This window comes from Macrosteles quadrilineatus, unplaced genomic scaffold, assembly GCF_028750875.1.
Source record: "Macrosteles quadrilineatus isolate MER2022 unplaced genomic scaffold, UCM_ALF_1.0 Scaffold_5__1_contigs__length_97177068, whole genome shotgun sequence".
NCBI lineage: Eukaryota > Metazoa > Arthropoda > Insecta > Hemiptera > Cicadellidae > Macrosteles > Macrosteles quadrilineatus.
Window position 1 is genome coordinate 77,002,674 of NW_026542598.1, and position 16,462 is coordinate 77,019,135.

Below are 16,462 nucleotides of genomic sequence, written 5' to 3' on the forward strand. Positions count from 1 at the left end.
TATTTGCTGAATATCTTGCTTTTGGTGAAACATATACTAAATTTTATCTTGAGCAGACAATATCTGATTTATTTCTGAAAATTTTGAAATACTTTATTATTTGAATATTTTGTGGCTTGTGTGACATTGAGGGTTGAATATACAAATTGGAGCCACATTTAAATGATGTATTTTGTATGTGACAATCTGATAGCTGAATAAATATTGTGTCTGCTAACTGGTTATCATCTATTTGCCTGTCTAGACACAAATAATTTAGTGTGAATTTACAAAACAATTTGAATTAGAGTCTTTTTAATTTTAATCAATTCTTTTGGTATATTTTGAGTGTATACAGGGTGTCTCAGACCACCCGGCCGGCTTGTATAGCTCCAATTTGAAGGCAAATGGAAACCTAATTGCAACTGGAACCCCCTATTTTGACCCCAAGGAGTTCAGCTAAATTATTTTCAACCCCAAAAAAGCACCCTAAAGGGCAGATTTTGGGGGGTGGGGGTGGTTTTTGGGAAATTTTCAAATGTAAAGGGGGGTCGTGTTATACCTCTTTTTAAAGGTCCTTTAGTCCTAAGTATTTTAGTGGAAAAAGATTTAAATTATCTTCATCCCTATTTACAGGATGTTCAAAAACGTACAAAAAATAGACCTTTGAACTACTTTTCACTGTAAAGAGGTGGAATTTCGTGGGGGGTTCAAATTTTGACAACACTTTAATTAATAAATGAGCTTTCAAAAAACTCTGGTTTTAACCCTTTTGCTATCTTTTTACTTATGTTACGCATTTTCAAACTTTTTTAAGTTTCAAAAGCTGTTATCTCAAAAATTTCAAATGGCAACATGGGTTTCATTACAAACCACATTGTAGCCCTTGAAATTTGCTATAATTTTTGTATTTAATGTTTTTTGGTATCTTCATTGGTTAAAGAGATATAGCGAAATTAGTGTATTTTAATGTTTTATTAAATTGTATTCAAAGTGTTTGCTGTTATAAATGTACACGTCTAGGTCTCAATTAAAACTAATTATGTTAAAAAAATAAAATACTACCCAGATTGTTAAACTTGGAGGATTAATAAAGGAAAAAAACACAACTGCAAATATTCTTAGTTATTTTACAATTTACAAAATTCTAATAGTGCTTTGAATGAATACTGTCTATAAATGCTACTGGTAAATAAAAAAATCATCATGAAATCAATGAGCGTGTGCGTGAAACTGGTCACGTTTGATCAGATAAAACAAATTATAAGGAACTTACTGGATCTGTACGAGAGGTGAATGCACCTGCGGTAGTAAAATAGCAATACAGTACCATAATAGTGGAGAAGAAATACTACGTGCATAACAGAGTTGGGGTTTGCATGGAACAAAATGGAAGGCAATTTAAGCATTTGTAGAAGTCCATCGGTATGTAGGCTATTAATGCTGATTCAAACAAATTATTCATTCAAAGCACTATTAGAGCCATGGAATTGTAAAATAACTAAGCATATTTGCAGTTGTTTTCTTACCTTTATCAATCTTCCTAGATCAACAATCTGAGTACTATTTTATTTTTTTAGACAAGATTTGTTTTAATTGAGACCTAGAGGTGTACATTTATAACAGCAAACACTTTGAATACAATTTAATAAAACATTAAAATACACTAATTTCGCTATATCTCTTTAACCAATGAAGATACCAAAAAACATTAAATACAAAAATTATAGCAAATTTCAAGGGCTACAATGTGATTTGTAATGAAACCCATGTTGCCATTTGAAATTTTTGAGATAACAGCTTTTGAAACTTAAAAAAGTTTGAAAATGCGTAACATAAGTAAAAAGATAGCAAAAGGGTTGAAACCAGAGTTTTTTGAAAGCTCATTTATTAATTAAAGTGTTGTCAAAATTTGAACCCCCCACGAAATTCCACCTCTTTACAGTGAAAAGTAGTTCAAAGGTCTATTTTTTGTACGTTTTTGAACACCCTGTAAATAGGGATGAAGATAATTTAAATCTTTTTCCACTAAAATACTTAGGACTAAAGGACCTTTAAAAAGAGGTATAACACGACCCCCCTTTACATTTGAAAATTTCCCAAAAACCACCCCCACCCCCCAAAATCTGCCCTTTAGGGTGCTTTTTTGGGGTTGAAAATAATTTAGCTGAATTCCTTGGGGTCAAAATAGGGGGTTCCAGTTGCAATTAGGTTTCCATTCGCCTTCATATTGGAGCTATACAAGCCGGCCGGGTGGTCTGAGACACCCTGTATAATTTATTCGCTGTTTAGTTATAAGATTGCATCAACAGTCAAATTTTCTTTATCTTTATAGTAATTATCTGCATTACCTAAACGTTATCTAGTTATCTGATGAACTGACCCAACTGGATGGATTCCCCATTGGCATCACATGAACTCCAGGGTATGATTAATGGGGTGGCGCCCTTTTAAAACCATCTTAACAGATAAGGATAGAATTTTGGGTAGCTGTAATATTCTTCAAGGCAAACTTTGGCGAATTAAGATTCAGACCCCGCCCTACTCCACTGACTTGGCCGGAGCACATGGCATGTTCCTTTAACATAATGGATAACTCTACACCCTTTAAATGATTTTCAGATTGTACTTTTGTCCCCAATTTATAAATGGAAATGTGTTACTCAGAATTGCATCATGTAATAAACAAAAATTTATATGGTTCATTTATCGTAATTACATCCATGGTACTCACCTACTAACAATATCCTTTAATTCAGGGTGTAACATAAAGCACAAGGGCGTAGGTTATTAGGATTTTCCTACTTTTAGGTAATATTTTTAGGTTTTTAGGGCTACCCTCTCAAAAATCCCAATATATTGGTTATTTAGTTATTTAAACACAGGATTTATTTATTTTTGTTATCACCATTCTGTAGACGAATCATTATTGTAAATAATTTATAGCTATGTACCAATGAATTTGTATTAAATAGTAGGAGAAATCATGCATCACAATATATACAACTATGGTGTAAAGTATATATGTATGCAAAGGTCTATGTGTAATAAAGCCACTTGATCAACTTTAGACAATTTATTTATTAAATAAAACCTGTGTTCAGACTTTTGAACAATGGTAAGCAAATTGCTTACATTATTTGATGTCTATTTAAATAAGTTTTCAATTGCTGAGTAAGTAGAATTGATTGTTATCGTTTTCAGGCACTGTTTATGACGGATGAATTTGACTGTATATATAAAGTATATACATTATATATAATGAATTTGTATATATATAAATTAGAATATAAGTAGAATTGATAGCTACTTTTCTACAGGAATATTTGCCTAATATTAGATCATGCCATATTGGATAAAGGATGGTTGTAATTAAAATTAAAATGGTAAATTCAAGTTTTGTCTTTTTATTTTCAAAACTAAGACATGGTTGACTCATTTCCTCTTGTGTTGGTTAAGACGTTCCCTCACTCGGTGCTGGTTCAGGAGCAGAGTTAGTAGCAGGGGCATCTTCTACTTTACACAAAGATTCAATATTTGCTTCTTTACTCCATGCCGTATCTTCAGGACTGATCATATCTCTGAAAAAATTGTTATACTATGATGTCTATTGAGATTGTTAATAGTTTAACGCTATTTGTATACTATATTAGAAAATCAGAGGTGGGAAAAAACGGGAGCCTTTGAAAATGCGATAAAGGATTTCTAGTAAGGGCCAAGAACAAGTTTTCATAGGAAGAACTCTGGGAAAAAATATTAGTTTTCCTAAGGGCAAGAACTATAACTAAATGGTTGTTTTAGTAACATTTTAAAATATTGCATTGAGCGTCAGCAGTTACATTGTATTGTATTGTTACTGTTTGTTTAATTTCTCATTAAACTGTTGATCCTCTTCATAGATTTTCTTTGTTTACATTCATACAGGGTATCCTGTTTCAACTAGAAAAACGCCAGGGAATTGTTGTATGGGTCAAATAAAAAGAAAATCAAGAATAGCATTTTTCCAAAATCGCTTTGTTAACCATATATCCGCCCTATTATTTTTTACAACAACCTTTTTATCTTTGGGTTATTTAGACTGACCTTTATGAAACATGGTATGTATGGTGCTTGAAGATACTTAATGTTGAAAAAATATTAACTTAGTATAATTCAAAATTCCAAAATTCTGTCCATTTTAATTTCTAATTTAAATAACCGGTACAAAAAAATGGCTGGCTTTATGAATAATTGTCAAGAATACTTTAATTTAATTCATAAAATCTATATATTAATAGGCAAGCATGTTTCTTTAAAATCTTTATAAGTTAAAATAGGCTCAAAAATAAGCACAAAAAATAATTGGGAATTAAACAAAAATTAACATTGTTTATTTTCTATTATCTGAGGTTTTAGGACATCTTATCCACCAAGTATAAATATCGTAAGCACCGGGAAGGCAGAAATAGGTTAAAACAAATTATCTTAAGTGGTTTTTTTTTATAAAAAGAAAATAATCTGAAATTAATTTGAGTGCATAAACTGCTGTTTTAAGATGTTTTACATTTAAAAACCAGTTATGCTGGGTATTCTGTAAGGTTATATGTACATGATAAACAGTTTATTGTGTCTCCTGTAAAATGTACGCTTTGGTACTTTACGATACCTTTTCTCCTATAAAGGGGACGACACGGGCCTTATGGGTTGCCATGATGGTGACGAAATAACAACAAAATATAAACAGAAAATTGAAACAAATGGAATAAATTCTATTCACATGTTTTATTTACAGCGTGGGGAAAATAGAGAAGTCTGTACATAACATGTTTTTGGTCGAGTTTTCGACCACTGGACGTCCTCTAGTTCTCTATCAAACGACACCAAGTTCAAAAAGATCGTATACAAAATAACTGAATTATCACGATTTGTAGTTTTGTATACAAGAGGTTAAGTTACCTTGATTCTGTCCAAGTAATCCTTAAGTCGTCATTAGTCGTCATTAATGACGACTTAAGGATTACTTGGACAGAATCAAGGTAACTTAACCTCTTGTATACATTCATGAAGTAATCCGGAAGGCAGTAATGGAAGATGAAGTTTGTAGTTTTGATGAGGTAAAATAAGGGTCAGTTACGGTTTGCCTAATTTAAAGATATAATACCCCCGCCACAGCAAACCTGCAGACTAAGCGAATTTCAACTTTTATGATTACATTTTTACTAAAATATTTCTGTAAATAAGACATTTATTCCCTATTTAAATAACATTAGATTTAACAAGTGCTTAGGTTTGCTGCTACGGGGAAGGTAAAAAGTGTTTTTGACCATACGTCAATAGTATAGGATTAAATAAATACATTTGCCAAATTGTATCAATATATATCCATAAACAAGTAAACTACAAACTTTTTCATTTTCTCCGTAAGAATAATGGGAATTTTAAATTACACTATTTTTGAATTTTCCCCGTGACCGTTAGGCATACAACAGCGCTTCAATATACTAAATTATTTATTTTCTTAAGCTCTACAAAACGGTTTAAAAAGAAATTGCAAAATCTTTTGTTTTTAGGGTCAAAAATGGGAAAACGCTATTTTTACCCCATAAAACCCCCCATAAACCCCCGTTCCCATGGTCCGATTATCCTGGATCGTGAACTCGTTCGAATAAACGTAGTTTTACACGTTTGTACAAAATTTCATCAAAATCGGATCATTTTTGCTCAAGTTATCACGCTAACGGACACACACATATATTTATATATATGAATTTGAACGGATGGTGTTTTTGGCTTCTAGGGACTTCAAAAAGAAAAATTAAAGTCCCGGGTCCAGGTCTTACCATGAGTACTACGGTAATAGCTTATTCCCTATATGGGAAATTCGCTAAAATGTAAATACCCAAATATTACACTGGCCTAATTTAATGTAATGATAAAGTTATACATATCTCTATTTTACATATCTATCAAGATTTTCATGCAAAAGAAGAACAATTATAGTAGCTTTTTTCAAACGTATTTACTATTTAATAACTAATGTAATTCAACTCTTAAGTAATTGTCACGGTTCAATATTTGTAGGTAAATACCTTTATAGATACATGACCACAGTTATTTAAGCTAGTATACAGATATCACGTTTATTCTTCCTGACATTTTACTCATTCAACTATTCACCTTCATACTTACTTTGCCTCGCATTCGTCCAACAATTTTGACCTTTGTGACAGTGTTGGGCAATCGTCTTCGCCACGTTTTTGGAATCCACCGGTCACCGAAGCGAAGCTCTTAATCTTGCATTCTTCTTTATCCTCTTTGTTCACTCTGATTTTAAACAGGTACATTTTGCACTCATCGCCGTCACAGGTTTTGCGCGAGCAGAGGTGTTTGACGTTGTCCAGGACGACGGAGGGGTCCGAAGTACAGTAAGCCTCAAACATGTCCGGTCCATCTAGAAGTTCTACGTAATGCAGATGAGTTTCCTTCGTCTTGGTAGCACAATGTTGCCGAGCCTCTGGCAAAGGGAGACACGCCATCTTGAAATTTTTCTTCGTAGCTGCTATGGAAATCAACTTCTTTCCTTTGTCATCTTTCTCGAAGGCGTCGACTTTGTAAACTGGAAACAATTCATTTAAGTTACTATTAAGTATTTTACTTAACCCACCATGTTAAACTTCCCTATCTCAAGCGTGATGTATACATCTTCTTTACTTCACAAGTGAAGTAAAGTTTCAAAAAGTCACTCGGTGAAGTAATGAAACCCATTTAAATAACATTGAGTGCTCAACTTAAAAAAAATATACTTCTATGGAGCCAACGACGTTTAACGCTAGCAATCAGCTGTGCGCTTGAATTTTGTTATGCTTTTGTAAAAGTTACTGTTAGAAGATGAGTGAAATAGATAATGAAAAATATTGTACGTAACCCCCTGTATATTGTCGGGTCAGGTAAAATCTTGTACGTTTCACGTTACGCAAGAGCGTGTTTACATCTTTTAGGTGAATTATGCAACTCGCTTCCGCTCGTTGCACAACATTCACCTGCGTGATGTAAAATACGCTCTTACTACACTTGTAAGGTAAATAGCTAGTATGATTTATCCATGCTAATATTGATTTTAAATATTTTTGCCTTTAGTCTGTCTTAGAAATATAATATATTTTGACATTTAAATATTGTTGTCTTTGGCCTGGCTCCAACACATGTTTTAGGTTTAACACATTAACATGTGGTTTTTCATCACTGAGCTATAATAATATAACTGGAGTAACCACTCTGTGTTTTAAAAACGTACCACTTTTTTTGATGTTTTTGTTTCAGAGCTTCGTGTTGTTAGGTTGGGCAGGTGATCAGTTGGTGGGATTTGTCAAATTAGAGGAAAAATCAAGATGGCGTCATCCTATTGTCTTGTTGATAGCGAACAAAAATATGTCAACATTGTGATTGCAATATAAGTTTAATTATTTATTGTACGAGCAAGATCAACACGTTTTAACAAGATCATAAACCGATGGTCGTTCTTTATCAAATGCCATTGGTAAACCTGCCACAGTAAACCCAAGACTAAACCAATATCTCCAAACCAGGAAACTTGACTAGCCTATTTTCACCACATAGCTTGAAAAGAGGTAAATAAGTTAGTAGCCTATTTATTTATCATAAAAAACAATTTATAATGTTTCAAAATAACTTTAAATGCACGGGTTTTAACGTGCAATGTCTTAAATACGTTTTTTATATAAGTTCTTGAAATAACCGATAGGCCTAACTCAAATGAATAGTATGGTTAGGTTAGAATGAATTGGAATTTGACAGCATCCCACCAACCGATCACACGGCCAACCTAACAACACGAAACGCCGAAAACAAACCAGCAAAAACAGTGGCACGTTTTTCTTTAATGTTTAACCAGAGAGTAGTGACTCCAGTTATAATCTATATTTCAATGTTTTTCATATTATTTGTTTTGTTTATGTTCTGTGTTCATGTTGAAGAAATGTAAAACTACTCAATTATTTTTGCTCTTAATTATTTTTAGTGTTTATTACTCGCTCAAAGTATTTAGGAAAGTTTCCTCTCTTTTCACTATAGCTGTTCTTAATAACTCTAAATTTCAAACCTCAAGATTTATAGTATACAAAGAAGAAAATATTTAAAGGTAAAATCTCTTCCTAAGCATATATCATTTGGAACTAATCAAGCCTGATTTGATGGTAAATTCTATTCTCACATCTCTTGTTCCTTTCTTTGTAATCATTTCAGTTACCAAAATTGAAATTTACCGAAAGTTTGATAAAATTTCCATTGAGCTGAACACGAATAGTGAAATAAGCTATTTAAAAGTAATTTAGAACAGAGCCACTTTCACTTTAGGTCCTAGTTATGAAATAGTGCTTAAATCAAAAGATTCATCGAAGTTTAAGAACTACAATTAGAGCAAGTGTAAACGTGGCGTGACGTTTTATGACACTGAAATCATTGAATTTACTTTTTTAAACCCAACCACAGGGACTTCTGAAAGCCAAGGGAAAACCAATTCCCAAAATGTAAATTGAAATATGTCAATGATACTTCACGGTACATGGACTTTCGTGTTGTATTATATCAATTATGTTTAGTTATTTTTGCATGATAACAAGAACCAAGACAACAGGGCAGTAGTGGAGAACTACCGGTTTTACCTCACTTTAGACACGTTTTTCCCATGTTATTCTTATGGGGATTATTTTTGGCCACCAAATCTAAAATCCTGATCTTTGCCTGCAAATCCCTATAAAAATTGTCAAACCTTATTTCTTAGTTATTCCCCATAAATATATTCGATATTAAGCAAAAATAAAAAAAAACATTTATTGACCCATGTATGTGTATATGTATAGTAGTATAGGTTGTCGCTGCCGTTTTTTGGGCATCGACATTTTTGTGCCAACTCCCACCCCCTCCCCCCTCACCACTCCCCTCTGCCCCATGCACAATTGCTAGTACATCTACCATTCCCCTTTCCAGTTGATATATTATATTTCTATTTCAAAATCATGTATGTGCGTGGTTTGTACGCGAACTCGGCTCATGGCGTGGGTGTGCTCCCTTGGACATCCTTAGTGGAAATCCATGAGTTCTGGCTACTTGGGAACCCAAGCCATTTGACAAACAATAAATCACCCTTCCTCCTAATTACCTTTTCTACTAAATACATGTCTTTATACTTGGTCTTTAACAACTCCTCTGTATAGAATCCTCCTCTGATTATATTACTATTTTCATCTTTCAAGATATAAGTCACAGGCTTTGTATTCTTAACTTCTGCTATTGTAAATAGTTCCCCTGTCCAATTCGGAGTATAACCTTTACTAAAAACATGTTTATACTTGGAAATCCTCACACTATCACCTACCTTATATCTTGGCTTTTTAACTTGCACTACTTTAGAAGTCAACCTCTCATGCACATATTTACTGTTCTTAATATTTACTTGGTTAGGCTTCATTCCTATAGATCTATGCACCTTATTATTCTATTTTCTAATTAACTTTGGAAGTAAATCCAACCATTTATAACTTCCCTGAGCACTAAATTCCCTTTATAACCAATTCTTTAAAGTTCTCTGAAACCTCTCTACAATTGCAGCCTTAGTTGTAGAAAAAAGTGTGGTAATGATACATATTTAGTTTGCTGAAATATTAATTAAAACATTATTTTCCATTGTCAGATTGAATGTTTCTAACCCCCTTTGGTAGAATGGTTTTAATGGCTTCTGTAACTACTAACCCCGTCTTATTCTTTCGTGGAGCAGCATAAGCATTTTTAGAAAATGTATCTATTAAAGTTAAGATATATTTAATGCTGGACTTTTAACCATTTTGCCATATCTCAAATGGTTTTCAAGATATAAGTATTTTAAAATAATATTATGTACTTATAAAATTTCAAGGTGTGCAAACATGACAAAACGTCTGGACTTTGAAAAGTTTCGTGATAACTGTTATTTGTGTCCATATAAAATAATGCTAATTTTTCTTATTTTTGGATATTTTTATGTTGTAATATTGTTTATTATCAAAAGTTGACACCTACTATGTGTGCCAGAATTTCAACCGTTTTGCTGTAGCTCAAACCGTTTTCGAGATATAAGCGTTTTTAACAGTTTTATGGACTTAGAAGAATATGAGGTGTATAAAAATGTCAAAAAGTCTAGACTTTAAGATTTTTATAGTAAGTTTTATTTGTACCCATTTAAAATAATGTTAATTTTCTTGGAATTTTTTATTTCTTTATGTTGTATTATTGTTTATAATCAAAAGTTGACACCCACTATGTATGCTAGAATTTCATCCGTTTTGTCGTATCTCAAGTCGTTTTCAAGATATAAGCATTTTAAAACGATATTATGGACTTAAACAGTTTTAGGTGTGCAAAAATGTTAAAACACTATGAATAAGAAAGTACTATCTTTTGATGATGACAAGAGGCTTATTCTGGAATCAATACTCTTGCTCTTAGTCATTATAAAATTGATCAAACATAAATCTATATTTGGCATTATTATTTAGCCTTTCCACGTCTATTATGAAAAAGCCATAATTAGTTTTATTCCAACTTTAGAGGAAGAGATCACTAAATTGGTTAAATGAAACGTCATTACTAACATGATTGTTATACACATGTTTTCAAACTTAAATCGTCTTGTCTGGATAATATTAGGAAATTTACATTATCACTTAAATGTTTGTGTACTTTGCTGCAAGATTTACACAAGTAAAAACAGTCAATATTTTTATGTCGACCTTTTGACAAAAATGGTGTAATATTTGGACTATTCATGTCATCAAATACAACAACTGACTGTGACTGTGATGTGAATTTTTGTGCACTTGTGTAATTCATCACACAAATTTCACACTATTTTCACAAATGTTACAGGAATTGTGAATTTCACTGCGATTGTGACTGTGATGTGAATTTACGTGTATTTCGTCACACACATTTCACACAATTTGACACAAATTTCACACAATTTGACACTTATTTCACACAATTTTTAAAAATTTCACGTGAAATCATGATAGTTGTGTCAAATGTGTGAACATTGTGTGAAATTTGTGTCATATTGTGTGAAAATTGTTTGCAATTTGTGTGATATTGTGTGAAAATTGTGTGAAATTTTTAAAAATTGTGTGCCATAAAATTGCACTTCATTATTACAACATATTTACTCAGCCTGCAATGGTTATGCCGTTGGAAATTACTGTACCACTTTACTTGTTTAGTCCCAAAGGTTACTAGAAATGGTGTTGAAAAGACTGTAGTAGGGCCTGCCTATATAAAATTAAGTAGACTAATTCCAATAAGAAACACTGGGAGTTAGTAAAAGTGTAAAAGGGGTTGATGGGGACCCTGTAGGTATGATCCTGAGACCAAACAGAGCAAAAGTCAGCTGTTATTTTTGCATTGTGATAAACAGTAGTTCACGACTCGTCACAAAAGATCCATCCCCGGCTCGATAGTTGTTTTCGCACTTGTTAACCACTATCTTTCCCAAAATGGGACTTCGGGACTTTTGAAATATAATATTACAATACAGAATCATGCGCTGGCAAACTTAATGACTACTCTAGCCTACATATAATTGTCCAAAATATACCTTTTCCGGTCATTACTGCAAATGGAGTGTCTGTGTTTGCGCCCTTTGTGGTAACACCATGACTGGAAGTACCTTCATTCCTCAAGTGATTAACCGTTGCTTTCTGTATTCTTACTCTTTCTAAATCCAATCGATACCTGTAGATAACACGCTGAAACAGAAGATTTATATCAATTGGAGCGAAATATTTTTGTCTTAATTTATTTGTAATCTTCCACAGCAAGTGATTTCCAGTTATTCAATCCTTTTTCAAAATTACTTATGAGGTATGCATTAAGGTTCGTGAGATTCGTGTCAAACATGTTTTTGATCATTTAGCTAATTATACGATTTGGTAACAAAATGGTAATATGTTGCTGATTTGTGTCAGGTTTATTTTATTGCGTACTAGCTGTTGTACCCGTGCTTTGCAACGGGAAGAGGACACAAAATAGAAACATTTTAATCTTTACATCTGTTGCATATAATATTTACACATCCGCCAACGCTTTTAGAAACAAAATTCAACTTTTAGCCTTAATAGAAACGTTTAAGTTATATGACTTTTAAATCTGGTAAGTACTGGATACCACCATTTTGGTTTTGATTAATTTTAAATCTTGTGTAGGCTGATATGAGAAAATCTTCGAATAAAACATTGACATACATGATTTGCCTTCATTTTACATATCTTTTAATTTATTATTGACATTTAAAATTTCAATTTTAAAGTTAAAAAAATACTAATTATTAAATTTAAATGAACATTTTTTTTAAATTTCACTCTTCTTTATGTTAAATCACAAATCCTTCCATCTTCAGTTTCCTCACTCACAATAAATCATTAGCAAAACTAAGTCAGCTGTTATAAACTTTAGAAATATTGCTGTGCCTTATCAATACTTTTTTTTTTGAAATATTAAAGAAACTATATCTATATGTTAAATAAAAAATTGTAAATAAATAATTTAGCATTAAAGACAGCAGACAAAACTAATATGATTATCAAAGCATCAAGGACTAAATAATTTAATAGCAAATACAGTATATGTTTCATAGCATCTCTGATTCTACTCTACAAAAATATCAACAAACAACTCGTTCTTTTAATCAGTTCCATCGTCCATTGCCTTTACATTTTCACACTTACCATTAAGTAAACATAGTAACAGATATTAAATTGATTTTAGAAACAAAAGAACACTGTGTACTGCTTAGTTTTATATTTTCCTTGGTTTAATTTAATCAGTGGTGTGGCAAAACACAAATAATAAATGTATCAAATAAAGTAAATGTGAACTGAAAGCTAGGTTAAGATAAAATAAGAGTATTTTGTATTAGCATTTGATAATTAAATATAGTTACATATATACAACAGAAAACAAAAATCAACGTAAATTTTAGTTATTGATGATGTTCTTTAGTTTAATTTAAGCATAGGTTTAGCAAAACACAATAACTTAATTTACCTAAATATACATAAAAAACAATGTGATGTGCAAGTTATGTTAAGTTAATCTAACACATGTTAAGCAGTTAGAATTTATTTAAAGTAGCCTCCAAATTCATATAAAACATCTATACTTTGTAATTTTAATACTTTTTCCATGAAAACATATCAATAACATTATTTTCATAACTTAGACGCTTTAAAAAATCCAAAGCAGAGCCGGAGTTGATACAGCAATAGTTATAGAATCTTTTTTTTTATAACCATTGACATAGTTTTAGAATAAACTAGCTGTGTACCCGTTCTACGCACGGGGATCTTATAATATTCAGTTGAAACCTTCTTATATAACGAACAGCAGTTGGTTTGCATATTTTAAGATATGCTGGCCAAACTATTATACATAGCTTCATTTTATGTTGTTTTTTGTTGTTCCGGATCGGTATGACAATCAATAAAAGGTTAAATTACCTCTGTGTCTGCCGGTCGATCCTATAACGGTAGGCTTACTTTTATTTTTACTATCTGATCTCGTTTGCATGGCTCAATCACGTCCTGGTTGAAGTTCGTTCGCTACGCTCACTCACCTGTATGTTGGAGCTCGTTCGCTGCGCTCACTTTCCTTCAGGTTAGCTCGTTCGCTACGCTCACTTGCCTTCAGGTTAGCTCGTTCGCTACGCTCACTCGCCTCCAGGTTGCAAATTAGCTGTTGTCATAAATGTAAAAGAAATAATAGTGCTAGTGCTGCACCCTGTTGGTAATCCTTGTAACTTTAATGCTATTGAACATCACAGAACAGAACCAATTAATAATTTCATTTCTCATAAGGTTAACATGGGCTTCCAGAAATTCCACGTCAAAAATCGACAAAAACTTGATTTTCAAGGGTTTACTGTTAAATATCTAACTGTCTCATATTCGATGAAATACGTCTAAAACCATCTCATATATGTAAAGTATTTGGAAAATAAGTTTCAGGCGGGACAGTGCTATAGTTATTGAGGAGTAGTTGTAATAAAGTGCGTATTTTAGCGTTACCAAGAGAATGACAGATAGACAGACAGACAGACAGACAGACAGACAGACAGAAATTGAGATAAGGTTTGATTCGGTTTCTCTGACCTATGAAATGTAAAAATAACCAAAAAGTTCATTATTCTAAGCAATGTACAGACAAAACTCTAATTTTATTTATATAGATAATCCATGATAAAAGGTTAGATTAAAATACACCTACCTCATAGATATAGAAAATATTATATTTAATTTCTTTGTATCAGCTGTCTGAAATTGTGAAATAAGCAGTTTAGCAGTTCTTCTTGTTTACATTTAAATGTCAAAGCAAACGTAAAAAAACATTGTTAGTGTTCTCATCACAGCCATGGAGACCAATCAATATTTACTTTTAAAATGTTCACCTCAGAACTTTTAAGCCAAAGGGGCAAAGCCTACGGTCTGTATCGAAATGTGAATAGTCCTATAATGGTCCTTGGTATGGTAGCTATATTTTTTTATAATTTAAGCCCAGTTGGTTCAGTAGTTTTGTCACCTATTAGTAATACACATACAGACAGACACCATTAGATTTTTATATTTTTATATAATAGTATAGATAGTATAGATAAATAGTAACACAGACAATTGGGGAAACTTGATGTAGGTTAATTCCATGAGTTTATATACAATAATGACAAATATTAATTCGCACATTCTTATACATATCGATTTTACTGTAATTTTGTACCTGATAATTTAAACAATAAATAAACCTATTGTCTAAGTAAGTAGTTACAGTGATTAAATGTTGTAAATTTAAACAGCATTTTAAAGGAAACATATCCTTACTGTTAGCTTAGTAATAAGATTTCTTACACTGTGAGACGCTGTTGTATATAACAAAACTATCTTGATTACAAGTTGTTTCCTAAAGTTATACGCCACAAGTTTTCGTGTGTAAATAACTATAAAATTACATACAAGTATAATTAAGGGGATCCGCCACCTTTAAATGGTAAATTTTTATTTTTTTCACATTTAAAAAAAAATGTTATTTTTTTGTTCTGCATACTTTTCTGAGTATGTGGGTAAAATTTGAATACAAACTGAACATTTTTTCTTTAAATAATATTAAAAAATAGAAGTTGTTACAATTGCTATAGAAACGCTATAGCCTACTTTAAAGTCCGTTTTCCGCAAGTTCTGTTTTTCCGTGTTTCTTATTACATATGTTTGAATAACTTTTAAAGTATTATAGATAAGCCATTAAACTTTTTGCTACTTGTTCCTTGATATATTACCGAGATAATTAATTGGTCATAAGAAATTGTATAGCGAATAAAATAAAATAATTATGATTTTTTTAAATTTGTAAAATGCAAATTTTTATTTTAAAAATATAATTGCTTGTAACTTTTTTTTTCTGAAATGATATTTTAATTATAATGACCAAAAAGTTTCTAGGTATTATAAGGATAAAAATAAATCAATAATCATTACAATTGATCAAAAAATAAGAAAGTTATTCAAAGTTTAGCAATGTACCTAAAAACGCTAAAATAAAACGCTAAAATAAAACGCTAAAAAATTAAAAAAAAAACCAAAAGGTGAAAATTAAATTTAAAACGTCAAAAGCTCATTAAATAAAGGTCCTAAATATAATACCTGCATAACAAATGTCTAACTTACTAAATAAAAAAATTTTCATTTAAAGGTGGTAGATCCCCTTAACATAACAAAACTGAAACTCACCCCAGTTAACAATGAGAGACTTACGGCGACCAAAAGACCAAAAAATGCAGGGTAATTCATGCTTGCAACTTCAGCATAAAACTAAAGAACCGCAGAATCCGTCGAGTTGTCGATGAAAACTAAATTTTATTTTGCAGAAGATCATTAAAGTTAAGTGATGTTTGTGACACCTGTAAACATCTGGTGTAGCTGCCATCGCTGTGATGTCATCATCAACTCGTGAAATGATTGGTTTTTACAAACTTTCATAACTTGGACCAATGCTTAACTCAGCTAGTAATTTACTAAACATTTCCTTAATAAAATTGTTACACTTGTATGTATTTGGTTCTGATGAAGTTTTTATTGGCAAATATGCTGCATGCAAATGAGCATATTTTGTTTTTGCATCATGCTGGTGTGAATACCAATAGAAGTTTCATCTTTTAATTCTTTGTAATCAAACTATTCTATAGTGTACTAAGAAATTAAGTTGCAGGGGTATTCATATTTTTTATTTTTGAAAACAAGATCGTATTTTTGCTTATTTATGTTACATCTTAACTTACTTACTCCTATGACCATGAACCCTAGGTGGTATTTGGCCTTGCCAACAAGTTACCTCCTTCCCGCCTTTTAGCGAATTTCCCATATAGGGAATAAGCTATTACCGTAGGTCTCATGGTAACGCCTAGACCCGGGACCGA

General features: G+C 31.8%; 1 protein-coding gene across 1 annotated transcript; it reads right to left on the reverse strand.

The window, feature by feature from the left end:
- Positions 1-3,381: 3,381 nt before the first annotated feature.
- Positions 3,382-15,888, reverse strand: LOC128996016 (uncharacterized). The gene is made up of 4 exons (XM_054421130.1): positions 15,777-15,888; positions 11,600-11,750; positions 6,148-6,574; positions 3,382-3,560 (listed from the first exon to the last, which is right to left on the reverse strand). The coding sequence occupies exons 1-4, from the start codon at positions 15,834-15,836 to the stop codon at positions 3,434-3,436; spliced, it is 765 nt and encodes a 254-aa protein (XP_054277105.1). The 5' UTR covers positions 15,837-15,888; the 3' UTR covers positions 3,382-3,433.
- Positions 15,889-16,462: the final 574 nt, after the last annotated feature.

What these genes read in the sequence shown, in the direction of transcription:
- LOC128996016 (XM_054421130.1), bottom strand. Translation starts at nt 15,836, where the DNA reads ATGAATTACCCTGCATTTTTTGGTCTTTTGGTCGCCGTAAGTCTCTCA. An exon ending in TGCAGTAATGACCGGAAAAG is followed by an intron (nt 6,575 to 11,599) that starts GTATATTTTGGA and finishes AATTGTTTCCAG; the next exon opens with TTTACAAAGTCGACGCCTTC. An exon ending in TTGGACGAATGCGAGGCAAA is followed by an intron (nt 3,561 to 6,147) that starts GTAAGTATGAAG and finishes CAATTTTTTCAG; the next exon opens with AGATATGATCAGTCCTGAAG.